This window comes from Bubalus bubalis, chromosome 4, assembly GCF_019923935.1.
Source record: "Bubalus bubalis isolate 160015118507 breed Murrah chromosome 4, NDDB_SH_1, whole genome shotgun sequence".
Taxonomy (NCBI): Eukaryota; Metazoa; Chordata; class Mammalia; order Artiodactyla; family Bovidae; genus Bubalus; species Bubalus bubalis.
The window spans coordinates 160,676,398-160,698,274 of record NC_059160.1 but is presented as its reverse complement, the minus strand read 5'-3'; the positions used below and the strand labels follow the sequence as shown (position 1 = coordinate 160,698,274).

The window sequence follows — 21,877 nt, the reverse complement described above, 5'->3', positions numbered from 1 at the left end:
GTGTAACCTAAGAAAATAAGTCCATGAAGATTTATATACAAGGATGTTCACGACATTGATGATATTTTCTCAAACAATGAAAGTAACCCAAATATTCAGCAGGGAATTATAAAGAACAAATTGTTCCATCTACTTAGTGGAATGCTGTGTAGTCAATTTTTTAAAAGATTATATTTTCAATTGATGTATAACAACACACTGTGATCTTAACATTGTAAACAATATGCAGCAGCAAAGACTGAAAAGAAACATTCAAATGTAAGTAGCGGCACTATCTGGCCACAGGATTTTGAATGATTTCATTTGTTTCTTTATTCTTTCCTAGGCTTTCTTAAATTTCTGTAATGTGTACGTATTTTTAGAATTAGAAAATAAATTTTAAGGAAAATAACCCTCAGCTGTAATAGGCTTGTAATTTATAATTTATCTATATAAGGGAAAGAGTGTGCGGTCACTTACCTGCCTGTGTCCCGTACTGGGTTTCTGGTGGATGAAATGTGCATCTCAGGGACATCAGTATGTACACTAACTTATTTGTTATTTCACCAGACACGTGACTTCTGACACACAATATAGTCAAAGTAGAGTTTCACAAAACACATCACTAAAGTATACTAAAATAAGGTTATTTACTTAGAAATGATACACTGTATGTAATCTATATATAGAACAAAGCAATCAATGGTAAACTTAATAAGGCACCTTTTAAACCAGATGCTGTACAAAATACATTTAGTGTATTACATATCAAAGATGAATCTATATTTTTAGTGTTTTACAACTGCATAATAAAACTGCCTGTTTTTAACCCTTTTCAGTGTTTCTGTACAACTTTCCTAATTAAGCTATAATGATACTTTCATTTTATACAATATATACTACACTTTAGTTTTTAAAATGGGCAAGGACAACTAGTCACTAAATGGGCTTAAATAATTCCATTGAAAGCATAGTACAGAGCACAAGCTAAAATTACAGTATATTTAAGCCTTTGCAAAAGCAGTATTCACACACTTTCCTTGTGGGACGATCATTATACGTAACTTCATGTGACGCTGCCCTAGATTTCACTTGACTTTTATGAATATGTCAGCTCTCTCTGCAGTTTTCACTGTGATTCTCATAACAGCGCTAAGGAAGAAGATGAACTGCTACACTACTATTTTAACTTCTGACCCAAGCGAGCAATAAATATTACCACTTTTAAACAGTACAAGAGCTGCAACAATGTTTTAAAAATTAATTCATATTTCTGTTGAAATTACCTTAGATATTTAGAAACATTTCAAAACAACATGAAACACAGGTAATTTAATTTATAAAATCTTGCCTGGAATAAATTATTCAAATTTGATCTTGGGCCAACTTAGAGATGCATGATTCTTTAAACACTGAATTGCATTTTTGTTCTAAACAAAAGCAAAGCATCTGGGGGAAAAAAGATATCAAATATTTTTTTATACAGTGAATAAATAAAAAATCTGGCACATTCTAGGAAAACATCATTTCCAAAAACCTTAAGTCACTTTCTAAGGTCAACAACATTCCTGAAATTGGAAGGCAATTTAAAATGGTGATTGCAGTATCTTTTGTGAAAACAATTCCAGAGAAACCAGATTCAAATTTTATGCTTCAGAAACTTGTCCAATAAGAAACACAGGGAAAGCTTCGAATAGACACACTGAAGTCAATGCCAGTATGCCTTTGATTCTAGAGATATTTACCAGCAGAAAGAGAACTCAAAAGGAGACTTTTTTTTAAGGGAAGATGAAGTTTTCAGGTTGCTTTGGTTTTTTGATTGTTTTTATGCTTTACTTAAAGGGATGAGAGACAGAAGCCACAAACTTTTAAGATGCTAAGTTGTAAGCAGGGCCAAGTAACGACTTCAAGGGTTTTACGAATCATCTAAGGTGCTATGAAACCCTTCCTCTTTTACTCTTTAAGTTTCTGACTTCATATTTAAGAATAAGAGTAAAAGAAGGAGAGGAAAAAAATAGGTTTCATGCAGCTTTTTTGTAGACTTTAGAATTTCAAATATGACATCATTTGCTCTTTAAAGACCATTAATATTAAAAAACATCTTTTGTTAGAAAATATTTTTATTGAACAAGTTTCTACAGTTAGTCCTTGATATCATTTTTAATAGATCAATTTAATTAAAAAATTATAATGGTCATCTATTACCTGGAATTTTTGCTTCCACATAGTATTTTAATATTTTAACATTTCTAAGAATAGTTCAGCTTTCTTTACATTTTCCTTTATTAGGATGACAAATTATTTTCAAGATTTATAGTTATCAAATAAAGAATAAATCAAGGTTAACTTTAACTAGATCAGAGCTCATAATTAGTCTTAAATTACATGGCAAGTTAGATTAAAACACCTATATTTCTCAGTATAGTGATGGGGAAAACATTCTCAAAGAGCAAGTTATTGGGTACTATCAATATATCAATTTACTTATCTTGATGAACACTCAAAACTTGAGTTATGTCAGACGCAAAGTACTGAACTTGGTCAGAACTGCCAGAGCAAGTTTCAAATTTGTGAATACAGAGCTTCATCCTTAAATGTCAATCACATTTTTGGTAATGGACAGATACGGGCTCTGATTCCTCCACTTTGAAGTTTTTTTTTTTTCACTATGTTGTTATAATAATCACATTTATTTTATGCTGTATGCAAGAAAATTCTCACTTTATGCATCCATGAGTTGTTTGCTCCGAGTAAGACAGTAATATTTAAAAGGCATTACAGAAATATAATAAATAGGTCAGAATTACTCCTTGGGAAAACAAGGCATCCATGAAATATGTATTATATTCAAATATGTTATTGAATAACAGCTGTATGGTATAGATGTAGGTACTGACTAGATATTGAACTTTTTGCCTGACTCTTTACTGTCTTCGCAAACTTATGAAACCGAAATCATAAAACTAAAAATTTTAAATGATTTAAGTGTCTAAAATAGTTGATGATAAATATGTATTAACTTTTGAGATAGAAATTTCTAATTTGAGGATCCCTTCATAAACAGAACTGAGATGATGGCATCTTAATGAACGTGCACACCTGAAGTTAAACAAAGGCCTAGATTTGATATACTGCTTTGAATTAATTGTGAAGATTTTACATATAGTTTCTACTTTATATATTTTTCTGATGATCTTTTAATTTTTTTCCCTTAAGGATGGGATATGAGGTACGCATGAGCTGGTTTCTATAGTGTGAATATATGTACATGTATAAAATATGGTTGTAAAGAAGCAAGTATTTTGCAGGTAAAGCATATTACACACAAAATATAAATAACTTCCCTTTTAAAAGTTACTGAGAATAAAGAATACAGAACATGGTTATAGGCACTTACATTGCTATCAAATTCATTAATTAGTATTCACTTCAATAAGAAGTGTTTTCTTTAGAAGGTTCATGGCATTGGAAGTTCCAACTTTGGACAGGATGCTTTTCATGACAATAACAATTAACAAAAAAAAGTTTGTGGTGGGAGGAAAACAGTCCAAATTTACATACACTTTTTACTCCTTTTGGCCTTTATATTAACTTTAATGTTAAAAAATAAAGTTGGTGGAGAAGCTAGCTCACTTGCAAGGTAAATGGCTTTTATGCGATTGGCAAATCTCAGTCAGATAATGCATTTTTAAAGCACAAAACCAACAGCCACCAATATCTTCCTGTGCATTCACAAATTATTTTCTTCTAATTCAAATGGCAGCAGAGGAACTCTGGTATGCACGTATGCACACACACACACACACACACCATCATCAAGGCATGACAAGCTATCATAAACTGAGCAGTACTGTATCCCAAACAGATCGTAATCCATAGGCTGTTTAAAGGTAGAATACAAATAGATTAACTTGTTTTCAGGTAGAAGGCAAACGTGTACATTTCTCCATCTCTGCTGAATTCATTTATCTTCTCAAGGCTTTCACAGAAAGCACCATTTTATGAACAGGTAATTCAGTACCCAGAGTTTGACTGGAGACTTATTAATCAGGATTGAAGTCTTGATGCAGTTCATAAAAATCCAATAAAAAAAAGGCATCAAAAACCACATTTAAAATAAAGTTGTCCATATATAAAGAATGAAGTGTTTAGAAGTTCCCAGCTTGTATTCTACAGAGTACTGAAAGGTTTAGTATTAGCAGCCTGTGAAGGTGTAGTGAGGAGAGTCTGAGAACCAAGTTAACACCCTCATTCTCATTCCACCCATTCCTTGGGTGAAAACAGTTCTTGCAGTCTAGAATCTCTCCTCACGACTTTTTATCTGTCAAATCTTTACATCTTGGGATTCAACCATCTTGGCAAGTGTCTTCTTGATTCTCAGAGCTGTAAGTCTGGAGGCTGGGTTGTGAGCCCAGCATTCTGACATCAGCTTCAAAACTGCTCGTAGACACTGAAAAGTAAAGAGAATGTCATGAGTGACCAAGTGTCTTTGGCAACACTCAGCAATCACTTCCTGAGAGGACTGAACCCCACTTACTTCATCACTGTTCCATCGATTAGACACAATTGGCCGCAAACGTTTAACACACACCACCTCACGCATATCCTCGTATGATGGATCACTGGGTACCATGTTGTAATATGGCAACTGGTACTCTTCGACTATTCCTGTAGTGAGTGAGAACACACAGTGGGCACAAAAATGGTGGCTGGAAAAATACATCAATCCGCTCAGCACTTGTCACTGAACTAAGGCACTAAAAATGATTCCCCCATAAAGAAGAGGAGACTACTGAGTAGATGATTCACGTTTAATAGTAGATGTATGTTCTACTCTTCTTTTTAAATATCTGATTATTTTCTATATCCCCACCATAGTTGTCCATATTGAACATGCCAATATCCCTTAAAATAAGCAAAGTGAACCATTCAACCTAAATTTTTAGTCTTATTTTTTATGTACACAGTTGCTTCTACTAATAAATGAGTAGAGTCTTTTTTCTGCAGTAGAAAGACAATGTATATGTAGAAATGAGTTAACAAAGCAGACCCGAAATTGCTATCTGTATAAAAGGCCTGCTTCAAAGATTGGCACTTAGCTGGTATCTGGGAACTTGCCTGGTAAACAGCTCTCTCTACTCATATAAATGAAAAGGGTGGCCTTTGTAACTAGAGTATTTGTGCAAACAATATAATTTGTGCTGACCACCTGCTTTCTTTCTAGAAGTTTGGAATTTTGATACATGCCAGGCAGAGGATGCCCATGTGACCAGCCTCCAAAAAAATCTCTGGGTACTAAATCTCTAATGAACTTCCCTAGATGACAATATTTCACATTTTTACAATTCACTGCTAGGGGAATTAAGCACATCCTGAGTGACTCCACTGGGAAAGGACTTTCAGAAGCTTGTGCCTGATTTCCTCTGAACTTTCGCCCTATGGGCCTTTTCTTTTCCCTTTGCTGATTTTGATGTGTATCCTTTCAGTGTAACAAATCTTTGCTATGAAGACAACTATACATTGAATCCTGGGAGTCCTAACGCAATTACAGAACCAGTGAGTGATACTGGAGATCCCTGACATAGGTGACATCTCAATTATAGAGCTGAAGCTGTTATTTTTTGAATGATGAGTATACAGACATAACCAGAAACATGCTACTGAAACTCCTACCTCCTGTGATACAACGACGAGCCATTTCCCAAATGATCAAGCCAAAGCTATAGATGTCAGCCATTATGTAGGGCTGGAAATGGTTTTTATTCAGGCTTTCATCGAGCACTTCTGGAGCCATGTAGCGTTTGGTGCCCACCCTAGTATTCAAAGGCACATCAACTTCATTTGTGTCACTGAAGCAGAAGACAGAAAACGCCCAGGTTGAGAGAAAAGAAAATCGTTTCTTCTCTATTTTCACTGCATTGTGTGACAGTCAGAATTTGTCTCTCTCTCTCTCTCTGTGTGTACGTGTGTGTGTGTTTTATATACACAACTAAATAAAATCTATCTAATAAGTCTACATTTCCTTATCAGTAATCCTTGGGGCTAGGTGTATTTTGAAATTTAACATCTTTTGGATTTTAAACAAGTATTATACCCTTTAAATATATGCTATATATTATATAACATCTCAGAGAAGGCGATGGCACCCCACTCCAGTACTCCTGCCTGGAGAATCCCATGGATGGAGGAGCCTGGTAGGCTGCCGTCCATGGGGTCGCTCAGAGTCGGACACGACTGAGTGAGTTCACTTTCACGCACTGGAGAAGGAAATGGCAACCCACCCCAGTGTTCTTTCCTGGAGAATCCCAGGGACGGGGGAGCCTGGTGGGCTGCCGTCTATAGGGTCGCACAGAGTCGGACACAACTGAAGCGACTTAGCAGCAGCAGCAGCAGCAAGTTCTGTGTCTCTCTAAGAAAGAGAAGAGTACTGAATATAAAATGTGGTAGAAAATTATGTCCTGCTGCTGCTGCTGCTAAGTCGCTCAGTCGTGTCTGACTCCTAGCGACCCCATAGACGGCAGCCTACCAGGCTCCTCCGTCCATGGGATTCTCCAGGCAAGAGTGCTGGAGTGGGGTGCCACTGCCTTCTCCGAATCATGTCCTAGGATGAGTAAATGTGAACACTGAGAGGCGTTGTTTGCTTTTCTTTCTCATGTGACCCTCTGTGATCTAGGGTCACATCTTTTTCTTCATGGGTCCACAACCAACTTAGTTCTACTGTGAGCCACGTTTACACAATCATACTGCAATATTTATTTATTTTTTTTTAATTTTTGGAGTATATTTTAGAGTTTGAAGACATGAATGACTTTTTTTTAGGTTCCCAGATCTGTTAAGATTCTGGAAACTATTCTGAAATGGAGGTCAATATAATGTACTTTATATTTTCTTAAATGGCATCTGATGAATACTTGAGCCAATAAAAACTCCCCTGATAGAAAAAAAAAATAGGATAGAAAACTGTAATAATGACAGAAGAAGATTAAAGTTTTTGATGTTTGCTTTATTATATACTTTAATTTTATGGCCTGAAATGAATTTTGAAATGTGAAATGGCTGCTGTACTCTAGAGTTATAACATTAAAACAATTTCAATGGTTTCCTAAAAATGTGATATTCTTATTGTTTAAAAATATTGACAATATCAAGTAGTGATGAAGCAATGGCATACATAAATCTTGTTTATGGGAGTATAAACTGACATACACTTTCCAAAGGGACAACGTATTAATATGGCTTAATATATACATACTCTCTGTCTAGCCCCTTCTCCAGAAATCCACTATGAGGAAATACTTGTACAAGAACTCTGGAATATTACATATGGATAAAATACAATATTCATTGAAGCACTTTTTCAATAACTGAACCTGGAGGCAACTTTAATGTCCACCAGTTGGGTCATAGATGGGATATATTATAGTAATCTATAAAATGGAAAACTTTCCATACTGCTGTTAAAAAGAGTAAAGATCTATATAAACTGAAGTAGATGTCTAAGACAATAAAAATTAAGAAACCAAGAATATGTAGAGTAGGATGTAATTTTTGTAAAAAACAAAAACCACAATGAGAACAAAACACTAAGACAAACTTGCCCCCAAATCCTAATTTATAATCACATGAGCACAGATACATGTTTGGAGGGCCTCCCTGGTGGCTCAGATGGTAAAGAATTTGCCTGCAATGCAGGAGACCAAGGTTCAATCCCTGGGTCGGAAAGATCCCCCGGAGAATGGAATGGCAACCCATTCCAGCATTCTTGTCTGGAGAATTTCATGGACAGAGGAGCCTGGCGGGCTACAGTCCACGGGGTCGCAAACAGCTGGATACGACCGAGCGACGAGCACTCTCACTTTACTTTTTTTCACATGTTTGGAGCCCCACTGTCCTGAATACACATACAAAACAGGTAAAGAGGTGGGAATACCAGACCACCTGACCTGCCTCCTGAGAAATCGGTATACAGGTCAGGAAGCAACAGTTCGAACTGGACATGGAACAACAGACTGGTTCCAAATAGGAAAAGGAGTACGTCAAGGCTGTATATTGTCACCCTGCTTATTTAACTTATATGCAGAGTACATCCTGAGAAACACTGGGCTGGAAGAAGCACAAGCTGGAATCAAGATTGTCAGGAAAAATATCAATAACCTCAGATATGCAGATGACACCACCCTTATGGCAGAAAGTGAAGAGGAACTCAAAAGCCTCTTGATGAAAGTGAAAGTGGAGAGTGAAAAAGTTGGCTTAAAGCTCAACATTCAGAAAACGAAGATCATGGCATTTGGTCCCATCACTTCATGGGAAACAGATGGGGAAATAGTGGAAATACTGTCAGACTTTATTTTTTGGGGCTCCAAAATCACTGCAGATGGTGACTGCAGCCATGAAATTAAAAGACACTTACTCCTTGGAAGCAAAGTTATGACCAACCTAGATAGCATATTCAAAAGCAGAGACATTACTTTGCCAACAAAGGTCCGTCTAGTCAAGGCTATGGTTTTTCCAGTGGTCATGTATGGATGTGAGAGTTGGACTGTGAAGAAAGCTGAGCGCCGAAGAATTGATGCTTTTGAACTGTGGTGTTGGAGAAGATTCTTGAGAGTCCCTTGGACTGCAAGGAGATCCAACCAGTCCATCCTAAAGGAGATCAGCCCTGAGTGTTCTTTGGAAGGGATGATGCTAAAGCTGAAACTCCAGTACTTTGGCCACCTCATGCAAAGAGTTGACTCACTGGAAAAGACTCTGATGCTGGGAGGGATTGGGGCAGGAGGAGAAGGGGACGAGAGAGGATGAGATGGCTGGATGGCATCACCGACTTGATGGACGTGAGTTTGAGTGAACTCTGGGAGTTGGTGATGGACAGGGAGGCCTGGCGTGCTGCTATTCATGGGGTGACAAAGAGTCGGACACGACTAAGTGACTGAACTGAACCGAACTGAACTATCTTTAGAAGATTAAAATAATTCCAAACACCAGGCAAAGAACCACTCACCTGTTGAACTTAACAGCAAGGCCCAGGTCAGCAATACAGCAACTTCCATTTTTCTTGATGAGGATGTTTTTGCTCTTTAGGTCTCGATGAGCAATTGCAGGCTTTCCTTGAGTGCCATAAATTTCTGTGTGGAGATGGCACAGACCACAGGCAGCCGAATAAGCCAACTTAAGCAGGGCTCTGGTGTCTAGTGTAGCACATTTCAGGAAATCATAGAGAGATCCGTTTTCATGGTAATCAGTAATCAAATACAGCTGAGTCCAGGAACCTGTACCTTTAATGTCTGCTGCTATAAAACCTGTTTAATTAATGAGTTTAAAAGGTTAGTTATCAGAGGTGGCTAGGAAGAATAAAAGATGTTCATTCAGGATACTGAGAATAACTTAGGTATCATCTATAGATAATATAAATTTAACTTAGCTGACAACATCTCTTGAATGTATTACTCAAATTTTTATCTGTCATTTACACATAAGTCTATACTTTTGTAATTTAAATAATCTTAATCATAGAAATGATAATACGACTAAGAAAAAGATCACATATATAATAACCTGAGGGAATGTTGTTAATCTACATGATTCCCTAAGCACCAAGAACTATGAAGAAGGAATGTGGAAAAGGCTCTTCATTTCAAACTGAAAAGCGGGCACATTAAAAAGTTCAGTTCAGTCACTCAGTTGTGTCAGACTCTTTGTGACCCCATGGACTGCAGCACTCCAGGTTCCCCTGTCCATTGCCAACTCCTGGAGCTTGCTCAAACTCATGTCCATTGAGTCAGTGATGCCATCCAACCATCTCATCCTCTGTCCCCTTTTCCTTCTGCCTTCAATCTTTTCCAGCATCAGGGTCTTTTCCAATGAGTCAGTTCTCCACATCAGGTGGCCGAAGTACTGGTTAAGTTAACTATGTTCTATGCTGGTAGGTCTCTCCCCTCACCCCCATTTGCACAGTAGCAAAATAACCTAGGTATGATTTGATCAGTATGGTGCATAAACTCATCTACCTTCCCTGGCTTTCTTTTCAGCTACAATTTCCTTGCCCTTTACTTTAAAGAGTTAAAAATTAAGTTAACTATATTCAAGTAAGAGTTCCATCCTAACTAAGCTGACGCCCACGTGCCCATCGACGCCTCATCACATCCGCCTTTTCAGCCTGGCTCGCTGACAAGCGAGTTCACGACACTGGCTTTCTTTCCTTCTCTTCTTTTCCGTCCTCTCTTCAGAAGAAGGTCAGAGAGTGCTGAGTTGAATATTAGCCCTCCCCCTGCAACCAATTCATGTCCACCAGGTCTCTATAAATGTGACCTTATTTGGAGACAGGTCTTTGTAGATATAATCAAGTTCAGGTGATTACAGTGGGTACCTACTCAATGACTAGAAATCCTCACAAGAAGAGGGAAGTTTGGACACAGACACAACGGGCGAAAGGTCATGTGCCAACAGAGAGTGCCAACAAACACATGTGCCAACAAAGATACGGAGTGTGAAATGCTGAAGACAGTCAGCTGGTGATCACCAGAATCTGGAAGAGGTAGGAAGAGTCCTTCCCTAAAGCCTTCAGAGAGCCTGGACCTGCCAACACCTTGATTTTAAACGTCTGGCCTCCAGAACTCTGGAGAGGATTAAGTTTCTATTGTTTTAAGCCACACAGTTTGTGGTCATCTGCAATAAGCAGTTCTAGAAAACTAACACAATTAGGGTAGGAAACTATTAGCAACATGCTATGCACTCTCTAAAGTAAAGGGCTGAAAAGAAAGCCAGGGAAGGCAGATGAGTTTCTGTGCCATACCGATCAAATCATTTTGGTATTTTGGTATTGTGTAAACGGGGGTGAGGGGACAGCCCTACTAGCATAGACCGTAAACGAGGCTGCATCTCATAGAGGTGGGGGTGATTCCATTCACAGGAGGCAAAGCTACACATAGTCAGAGTGACCTAGAAAACTGTTTAAATTACCTGTTAGAGACTTTTTTTGGGTTACTATATGAGTACGTCCAATAAGCTACATTATTTCCAATTCACAACTCACTGCTGTTTCTCTTCAGCCAGGTAATAAATTTGGACACACCTAGTTTAATTGAGCTTCACAGACACTGTTGTTTTTTTTTTTTAAACAAACTGAAGGTCTCTGCCAACTCCGACCACAAGTCTTATAGAAGCCGCTTTTCAAACAGTATTTGCTCACTTCATGTGTCACGTTTTGGTAATTCTCAAAAAACTTTCAACTTTTTCATTATTATTATACTTATTATGGTGATCTATGATCAGTGATGTTTGATGTTACTGTTGTAGTTGTTTTGGCATTTTTTAGCAGTAAAAGTATTTTTACACTAAGGTATGTACATTGTTTATTAGACATAATGCAACTGCACATTTAGACTACAGGACGGTATAAACAACTTTTAAATGCACTTGGAAACCAAAATATTTGTGTCATTTGCTTTATTGCTGCATCTGATTTATTGCAGTGGTCTGGAACCCAAGCCCAAAACACCTCTGAGGTATGTATGGAGATTGGCTGGCTGCATTCAGGCCTAGGTTGTATTTAAAGCAGATATTCCACCAGGTTTCCTTAGCCAAATGCACACAGCTGAGCTCACGTACGTTTTCAAGCCCTTGAGCTAGGCTTCCACCGGCATCCCATTAACCTTCTAGAATATGGAACTAAAATCAACTGTGTACTCACCAAGTATATTTTCATGGCGCATTAGCACAGTTTGATAGATTTCTGTTTCTCGAAACCAGCTAGCTTCCTCAGTGGTGAAGAACACTTTGACTGCCACTTTCTCACCACGCCATTTACCCATCCACACTTCTCCATATCGGCCTTTACCAACCTGCCGGACCATCTGAATCTGTTTGGCAATAGTTCGCTGAACCTTCATAGGAAAAAGTAAAATGACAAGTACTAAGATTGAGAAAGTGGTTAATAGGCCAACCCGTCAGAAAGCATGGTGTACACAACCAACCAACTCCAATATTAACATCTATACAGGCGACCTCTGTATCTGTTCTGCATCCTTGGATATGGAAGGCTGGCTGTAAGGGACCTGAGCATCTGTACATTTTCGTACGTTCAGGGATCCTGAAACCAACCCCTCAGGTAAATCCTGAGGGAAGACTGTACTGTATTCAGAAGGAGATGAAACAATGTACAATATATTCTAAAATCACAAAATAACAATCTGTCAGTGTGACAGACTGTTTGCAAAAATGGTCAATATAATTCCCCTTCTAGCACACACAGTCTTGGGTAGTCTCCATGCCCAGACTCTGGACTTGGCTACATGAATTGCTTGGGGCAAAAGAATAACAGCAAAAGTATTAATAGAACAAGTGAAAAGTCTTTGTGCATTGGGATTTGCCCTTTCTTGCCATTTTAGGGCACTCTGTAACCAAAATGAGTAAAATCATACCAACCACTGGCCATGTACATAAGCTTTACCATTTGGGTCTAGCTGAACAAATTCAGAAAAAGAACTGCCAAGAAGACCCACAGAATCATGAAAAATAATCAACGTTAGTTGTTGCAAGTCACTGACGTTTGGGGTGGTTTATCATGTCACAAAATCCAAAATGACAGTTAAAAATGTTCAACTCAGTCTGTACGTAAGATCCCTTGATCTGGGATCTGGCCCTTGCCTAACTCTTCCGCCTGATCTTTCACTCTAATCCCCATCCGCATCCCTCTTATTTACCTTGTTTCAATTTTTAGAATTCAGTCAAGCTCATTCCTCTCTCAGTCTTTTTGTATGTGTAGTTTCCTTAGGAGTATTATTTCTCTCTCAAGAACTTCATAGCACATATACATTTCTCAGTTGCTGCACTTAGCACAATTGTAACTACTTGTATATATATTTGTTTGAATTCCATGCCCCACGACTCACAGAACACAGATATTTATATAGGACAACATCTTTAGTACAACACTGCTTTCATCAGTATTTGTTGGATGCAAGAAGCACATAAATTGCGACCTTTCCTTTTCAGAACCGTTATCGGCCAGTCCAATGAAGTGCCACCGACACCGCGGTCCAGGCTGCAAACAGCGAAATGGGCTCCATTTAGGAGCGTCCGAGCTGCCTCACTTCATGTACCACTTGCCACACGATCCTTTTGTGATTTCTTTTTAGAAAGTCAGAGTTACTGAGGTCTAATTTATATATAATAAAATTCACTCTCTTTGAAAACGTGTTTTGACAAATGTACGCAGTCATGTAACCACAACCAAACATCACAGTTAAGATGTAGAGGATTTCTGTAACTCAAAAAAGTTTTACCGCTTGAAAGTCAACTCCCTCTCCACTACCTTCAGTCTCTGCATCACTGATCTCTTTTCTGTCCCTACAGCTTTGAGTATGACATAAATGGAAACACGCAGTGAGTAGCCTCTGTGTCCAGCTCCTTTCGTTCAGCATAAAATACTCTGAAATGCACTTCGCTGCTGTTGTGCGTATCAGTAGTTTGCTCCTTTTTACTGACAAGCGGTATTCCACTCTAAGAACGTACTGCAATTTACTCATTTACCAACGGATGGATTTTTGGGTTGTTTACAAATTTTTTTTTTTTTAATTGAAAACATTTACTTGTTTGTTTATTAGGCCACATGGCATGTGGAATGTTCCCTGACCAGGGATCGAATCTGTACCTCTCCCCAACTCCTGCCTTCCTGGCGGTGGAAGCACGGAGTCTCAACCACTGGACCACCAGGGAAGTCCCCAGGCTGTCTACAACTCATTATAAATAAAGCTGCTATGACCTTTCATAGTCTTTTTACGGAACATGTCTACATATCTTTTCTTTTTTAAATTCACTTATTTGGCTGCGTTGTGTCTTGGTTGTGGCATGCAGGCTCCTGACTGCTGCGCACAGGTTCCGCAGTGGCAGCTTGCAGGCTTAGCTGCCCCTCAGCATATGGGATCTCAGATAACCAACCAGGGATTGAACCCATGTCCCCTGCACTGCAAGGCAGATTCTCAACCACTGGAGCACCAGGGAAGTCCCTGCGTACCTTTTCGGCAAACACTTAGCAGAGGGACTGCTTCACTGTATTAAAAGTCAACTATCCACCTGTTTCCCAAAGTAGCTGTATTTTACACATCAATCAGCGTTGCATGCGATTTCCAGGTGATTTATCTTCTTTTCCACACTTAATGCGCTGTTTTCATCAAACTAGTGGATGTGCAGTAGTATCTCACTGTGTTTAACCTGCATTTCCCTGATGACGCTGAGCACCTTTTCACGTGCTGTTCGTATCTGCCATCCTTATATTTTCTCTGGGCAAGCGACTGTTCAAATCTTTTGTCCATTTAAAAGACTGGGTTTTTTGACTCATTACTGAGTTGTAAAAATTCTTCATATATTCTGCAACACAAATTCTTTACCAAAACTCTTCTGCCAGTTTGTGACTTTATTTTTTCATCTTCTTAATAGTATCTTCTGAATAGGAAAAGTTTTAAATTTTAAGAAAGACCAATTTATCATTTTTTTAAATGACTTTTCCTTTTGTGTCCTAAGAAATCTTCAAAGTTACAATAATTTCCTAAAACATTTTCTTTTAAAGGTTTTGTACTTTTATATTTAATCCATTTCAAGGTGATTTTGTATTGTATATGGAGTGAGGTAAGGGTCAAGATTCACCTTTTGGCAAATGGATACCCAATTTTTCCTGCACCATTTGCTGAACACACTCTCCTCCTCCTGACCGTGGTATCCAAATCAACTGACCGCAAACGTGTATGTTCATCTTCAGACTCTGCTCTGTTCCCCTGACGTACACATTATCCCGACGCCAGGATTAAACAGTGCTGACTACTGTCGTTTCACAACGAGCCCAGCAATCAGGTAGCGAATCCTCTTTTTCAAAACTGTTTTGGCTCTTCTAGGTCCTCTGCATTTCCAAATAGTCACTAAAATAAACTCATCAATTTCTATAAAAGTTGGCTCTGATTCTGATTTGGACTGAATTGAAATTATAAATCAATTTTAGGCTAATTGAAATCTTAATATTGAGTCTTCTGATACAAAAACAGGATATATATATATACATCTCCTTATGAATGGTTTTGTTAATTTCTTTTGGCAATGTTTTCTAATTATAAGTGTACAGGTCATACATAAATGCTGTCATGCTTATTCCAAAATATTTCCCGTTTTTAATGCTATTTTAAATGATACTGCTTTTAAAACTTTAATCCCTGTTTGTCGACAGTGTATATAAATTCAATGATTTTTATACAAAGACCTTATTATGCAATCTTGATAAACTCACTTATTGGTTGCTGTGGTTTTACATTATCATTCTTGACATTTTCTATGTAGACAATCATGCTGTTCACATATGAAGACAGTTTTACTTTTACCTTTCCAATTTAATGACAGAATTACCTGATTCAATGAATTTTAAAATTAGACATCAATGATTTAAACACATGCAACCAAAGAAAGCATTTAAAATCTGAGTATCTAGTGTTTATTATAAGTATCCCCTTTACCTTTAAATCCAAATATTTCTATACATATAACTCTCTGAGAATTACCTACATCTCCCTTTAACATTATTTTTATGAATTGTATTCCCGTAATATAGTTTTGTACTGAAGTATAAGAAGTATAGTTCTTCTTATGAAGATGATCTGTGGGAGTAACTTCTCCTTGATTTCAGAATCTGAAATAGTTATATTTCTCCCAATCGATCAATTTAACCTTACAAATGCAAAGAATTTTATACCTGATTCCTCAAGATGGTTGTTAAAAATGTGTGAGCTAATGCTGACACTCACACAGTGCTTCATGAACACACTTTCTCTCTGAACCTTGCTTGCGGCTCTTCCTTACCTGCCTATCCTTTCTTATTTCAACTAATTTAATCTTCTAACCATCTCTCTTGTGACTCAGCTGGTAAAGAATCCGCCTGCAACGTGGGAGAGCTGGTTCGATCCCTGGGTTGGGAAGATCCCTTGGAGAGGGGAAAGGCTACCCACCCCAGTATTCTGGCCTGGAGAATTCCATGGACTGTACTGAGCGACTTTCACACCACCATATGACAATACATTCTGTATCAGTAAACCATTCATGCTTCCAGGACATTCCAGCTTACCAATAAGGGTAGTCCAGACCCACTACCAGAACTTTGTGACTGGTCAATGAGGTCTTTCAATGATTCTCCAGCTGGAATAAATGCTTCATCTTGTTCCAGATCACGATTGTAACGGCGTCTGCTTGAGATGCTCTTGCAATAATGTCTTTTATTTTAAAAGAGCAGAAGATAACTACATTAAAATTCTAAAACAATAAAATTCTAAGGTAAGAAAAATCCCGAGGTTGTTGACACTATCATCATTCCTTCATCACATGGGTTCATAACCAAATGAGTCTGATCATAGAATAATATATTCTCTGTTAAAATAATGTCCAGAGATAGAGTTTCTGAAATAGAGAGCTATATACTACCTTAAAATGGAAAGACGTCCATGGTACATTGGCAAGTGAAAAAAACTGATTAAAAAACAGCATGTAAAGTTTCACCCTCACTATAAACAGTTTAAAATTATATGTATCTATACTTGTCTGAAAGGATTAGAAAGGGTATCTAGCAAGTTAAATAACAGCTATTGTTGGGGATGTAAGAATATCCATTCTCTGCTTTACATATGTTTTTTCATTTGAATTTATAAATGTAGTTTTATGTCATAATGAACAATAAATATACTACCATTTTTAAGAAGGGAAAAGGAGTTTACGGAAAAGAAGTCAAACAAGTTCATTCTGATATTTTTAAAGGTTTTTGAAAAAAACTTCAAATTATGAGATGTTTCAAACATTTAAACAGTTAGAGATTAATTTAATTAGCACCCATGTGTAAACCATTTAAATTTAATAAATATTAAGCTATAATTGTATGATATATTTAAAATAAACATTAAAATATTTGAAATTTCCCTGATAATTTCATTTTCTTCTTTTAATCCTAAGAGACAAACACTCTTGAAGGTGGCTATAGCCTTCCTATCTATGTATTTATACTTTACCATAAAAAGTATATACTCACACACAAAATTTTTCCTCTGGATACTAATCTCTATAAATGGCATATGTTGTATTAATATTTTACATCTTGTATACAAAAACTTATGTATTACATATTTATCCATGTTGATACATGTTTTAAAAAAAAACAGCTCATTTTTATTGATGTTCAGTGTGTCAGGCACTGTTCCGTGAACTTCAACTTTATTAAACTCCTAAGAGATAAGTTGTAGTGTTTCCTTTTTACAAAAGAGGAAACCATAGGCCTAGGGCTCACCATCTGTCCCAAGTCAGACAGCTGGCTAATTATTCTCCAATACTGAGGCAAGACCCTTCTGAGTGCTATAACCAGAGCCCCGTGAATTATGAGGTTTTCAGGTCACATAGCTGGTGGGAAGAGACGCTGTTCACAGCCTTGTGTGAGCACTGACTATCGATCCTTCGACCTTTTCAGGTGGTCTTTCTCAGCCTTGGGGGGTTTGCTCACTTGAAATCACTGGCCAAAATCAGCTGAATATTCTGTGGGACCATTCTGAAGATGTCTATAGAGCTCTTTCTCTATGAAAACTCTCCTTTCCAGCACTCTGTACCTATGAACCATAGCTGCTGCTCTCTCCCCAGGCTCTCAGCTATACCTCCTCGACTCAGAGTGCCTGTTAGGCTCTGCGTGAGCTCTTCCTGTGTCCTGCAATCAGACATTCTTTTCAGGGAGTAAGCTGGGCAATAACAAGACTCGCCTCATTTGTTTCCTGTCTCTCAGGGATCAGTGTCCTTCACGGCCTGATTGGCAGCTCTTAGTACGTGAATGGGCTTACTGATTACAGGTTTCACTGTAAGATAATCTGCTTGGGCCATTTCACTGGGCTTACTGGAGGCAGAATATTTAGGTCTTTTGTTCTTGAGCCAGATGGATGTTCCCTAAGAATAATCTTCTTATACATTATCTAGAGGGAACAAGCTTGGCTAGCACGGTTCTGGATGGCTGAGGAGCCCACAGATTATTATGTAAATATTCATTTTACCTCCTTATTTTTACTATACCATTTACCTCACCCTCAGTAATGGGACACCACAGATGAGAACATTTTTGCTCTTTCCCTGAAACAACACTTCTAGCTTTTTGTTCATGATCTAAGTCACATGATCATTCAGAATAAGAACAGGGATCTCAACATCAGTGGTATCTGGCAACCAAAATGGCCCACAACATTTCTCACCTCCTGGTACACCTGTCCTTGTTTAATTCCCTTCCATAAAGCACTACAGCTGACCTGGGTGACCAACAGAATATGGATGGCAGAAGAGATGGTGCGACTTCTGAGTCTAGATCACATACAGCATGCATCTTTCACCTCGGTCTCTGGACCATTCACTCTGCACGGGAAGCCAGGCTTCCTGCTATGAGTAAGCTCATGCAGGCAGCTCTGAGGAGAGGTTCATATCGGAGGAACAAGATCTCCTGCCAACCTGTGAGCCTTGCAAGTAAGCTACCCTGGAAGAGGATCTACCAGTTCTAGTCAAGCCTCCAGGTGAGTGCAGCATCTGATGACACCTGGCTGAATGTCATGAAAGATCCTGAGCCACCCAGTCAGGTCACTCCCGAAGTCCTGACCCACAGAAACAGTGAGAGGTAATAATAACCGCTGTTTCAAGTCACTAAATTTGGGAGTGATTTCTTAATACAGGATTGCACAACCAATACAGCATCTGACCTTCTGAAAATAGACTTTCAGGCAGCCACCCTCAACCTAACTTCCAGAGGTTAGTACTGCCAATTCTTGAACTTCTTGGGGAATTTTGTAGTACAAATTGGTTGCTGCTTGTCCTTCTCAATTTCTAGCCTGGGATTCAGATGTTTTAGGTCCACACTCATCCATAGGCGTCACAGATTCCACAGCTTTCTGCTGCCTTCTTGTCTCCCTGCCCTAGTTGAACAAAAATTTTAATCTCTGCCAGTATAACAGATAAAAAATAATACCTCAGTATGATTTTAACTTATATTTTTCATATTATGAGTATTCTTGAGTCATCTTTTTCTTTTAAGAGCCATATGTATTCCTATTTAAACAAACCATATGTTCATTTTTGGGGGGCCTAATTACTGAATTGATTTTTTTTCTTTTTGATTTATAGAAGCTCTTTATATTTGAGAAGTTAGCTCTTTGTAATATAAGCAGGGGATATTTTTCACTGTTAGACTGTCTTCTCTCCATTTATAGTGGTTTCTACCATATAGTAAAGTTTTATTTTTATGTAGTTGACACCATCAATCTTTTCTTTTTTAATTTTAAGGTTGTTTTTTTTTTTTTTTTGGCTTGTAAGATTTGTGTCAGATTCAGATTATTTTTAAAAATGAATCCAAGGTTTGTTCTAGTATTTTAATCATTTTACTTTATATATGTAAATATATATATACACATGAATTTTATATCCACATGGCTATATCTGGTTCAAACTTATTTCAGTGTACAGAACTGACTCAACTTCAGTTTTCTCCATATAGCTATCTACTCCCAAATCCATTTACTGAATAAGCCAACTCTTTCTCAGTAATCTGAAATGTCACCTTTATCACATACTAACTTTCTTTATATACTTGGGTCTACCTATAGGTCTAGTAACCAGTCCCACTGATCTCTCGGTTTATTCACATATCAGTCAGATAATGTTTTATTATGAAGTTTATGCCCTCCTCTTTTCACTTTTCTCTTCTGGCAACTGTCTTCTGAAATCATGACTAAATGCAAATAACTCTGAACCACCAAATAACTCAAGAATGGTAATATATAAAGTTGATCTCCTGGGATAGGTTTTAACCATTCAGATATAAGAAAGTTCAGTATTCTATAAATAAGGAAATCTAAGTATTTATGAACATAACAAGAAGTACAATGTTGTGTCCAATTAACTGACTGATAGTAAGGTCCTCTGTTCACTTAAGGAAACTATAATACCGTTAATTAAAGGAAACATAACCAGAGAATACAAATTAATGGTTTCTGAAATACATTCAGTGTCAATGGTTTCTGCCTACTGGCTTTAAGAACAACTGTTTATATCTACTACTCAACAAAATACTTCGCATCAAAATAATTATCTTACTTGTAACAAAAGCAGCTGGAGAAAATGATCATAGCAATTATGCAGACAGCCATAGAAATGAGCAAAGCCAGCCATCGAATGCTGCCATCGAAAAACGGACCTGACAATGGAAATAAACAATAAAAAAGATGTATTATCTTTCTATTACATCTTAAAAGGAAAAAATAACTTGTAGTGTTGAATTCTAGAAAGCCTGCTTATTGTTAAAACCACAGAAAATAGTTTACTGAGATTTACGATGAGTGCACTTTTCTCTGCTAACCTACCTATGACAACAGGGGGCAGTGTAGGTTGTAAATACTGGTTACATAAGTTGGTCCGACAACATTCTATTGTCCGGCGTAGCTGGGCTTTTGGTGAATCCTAAAGGAAGAAAATTAGAAATAATTTGATATATGAAATTGATAAATAATTTTTAAAATATTCATAAAATACAATTTCTAATTCAGTGAGAGAAAAGGACCTGCCAAGTTTATATGTGAAAAATGATATGGAAAAATTTGAATCTGTGGTGAAATAGTATTGTGAAGACTCTACATTTTTTTTTTTTTCCTGAAGAAGAATGTATTATGTGGTGTCTGAGAACACTAGACTATAACTTAATTACAAATAAACAAAAGTTTATATATATTTTTAACCCAAAGTTTGGCATTTAAGATATTACTATTTGTTTTTAATAAAAAAGCAAAGTCATGAGATCTTTTCTTATAAAAGATGGGGTAATACATTTCATTACAATGACAAATTAGGAGGGTAAATATGAACTCGTGGTAGTACCGAGACTTAGATGGATGAGACTAAAGATCTGACTAAAACGTGGAGTGTGTCCTAGGCCAAATAAATTGCATATTATAAAAGGTAGTCAAATAGGCAGAAGATAGATGATTTTGCATATAACAACTATGTTGAAACTAATGAACTTAATACAGAAGAAAATAAGTGTTTGTGGTGAGGGTAAGGGCAAAATATAGAAACAGTACTTCTGATAGTTTTTAGAGACCACTAACCAGATATGTGTCCCTAATAGATCAGAAAATGAGCCCAGGGAAAGACTGCAGTCATGGGAACAGATGTCAACAATTATATGTGAAGTTTTATTTAACCAAAAATATAGTATTTGAGAAGTTCTTAATTTGAATGCTGACATTTCAGCACTGCCTGAAAGAAGTGACAATCTAGACCAAAACAGCAACAGAAAGGAACTGTCTGTCATTATAAAAGTAACAAGAATATATAAGCAGAAATTAACCATGTTAGTCTTAAATATCAGAGGGCCAGAAAGGGGAAACCTCGGCATAATCGGGTATTCCTTTTAAAAAGGCGGATATGAGATTCCGTAAGGGAATCTACATGGGATTCTATAAGGGCCTTGAGAGTCCCCATAAGAGAAGACGGGCCAAGAGTATTTGGAAACCTCCAAAAGCACAAGTTTTACACTTGAACTGAATTTTAAACTTTCTAACAAACTCTTACTTTTAAATTATCATAAAAATAGAAAAGGAAGACACGTCAGAAGTTACACAAGTGACTCTGGAAAAAAAAAAAAATCCCGGATCTAGAGAAACTTACATGAAGGACAGAATGAAGTATAATCAAAGATGAATAACAAGAAGCGTAAAGCATCCAGGAATAGTCCCAGTATGCTAAAGTTCAAAATGAGCTTAGCCTTGCAGGACCGAAAATGTAAGGAAAAATCAGCAAAGGGTTTTTAGCAGCGCTAGAAGGGAGACTACCAGGCGACAGATGCACTGGGGCTGACGAAACAGCA

The 21,877-nt window shown here is 37.4% G+C and overlaps 1 protein-coding gene across 3 annotated transcripts in view; it reads right to left on the bottom strand.

The window, feature by feature from the left end:
* Positions 1–605: 605 nt before the first annotated feature.
* Positions 606–21,877, bottom strand: part of BMPR1A (bone morphogenetic protein receptor type 1A) — a 144,011-nt gene continuing 122,739 nt past the window's right edge. For all 3 annotated transcript variants that reach the window (XM_025284878.3, XM_044942389.2, XM_025284877.3), the window contains exons 6-13: positions 20,376–20,472; positions 20,110–20,209; positions 16,079–16,223; positions 11,666–11,858; positions 8,978–9,275; positions 5,653–5,828; positions 4,517–4,647; positions 606–4,429 (exon numbers count right to left, since the gene is read on the bottom strand). In XM_025284878.3, the coding sequence (XP_025140663.1) occupies positions 4,304–4,429; positions 4,517–4,647; positions 5,653–5,828; positions 8,978–9,275; positions 11,666–11,858; positions 16,079–16,223; positions 20,110–20,209; positions 20,376–20,472 (1,266 nt within the window). In that variant the 3' untranslated portion in view covers positions 606–4,303. The remainder of the gene's footprint in view (positions 4,430–4,516; positions 4,648–5,652; positions 5,829–8,977; positions 9,276–11,665; positions 11,859–16,078; positions 16,224–20,109; positions 20,210–20,375; positions 20,473–21,877) is intronic.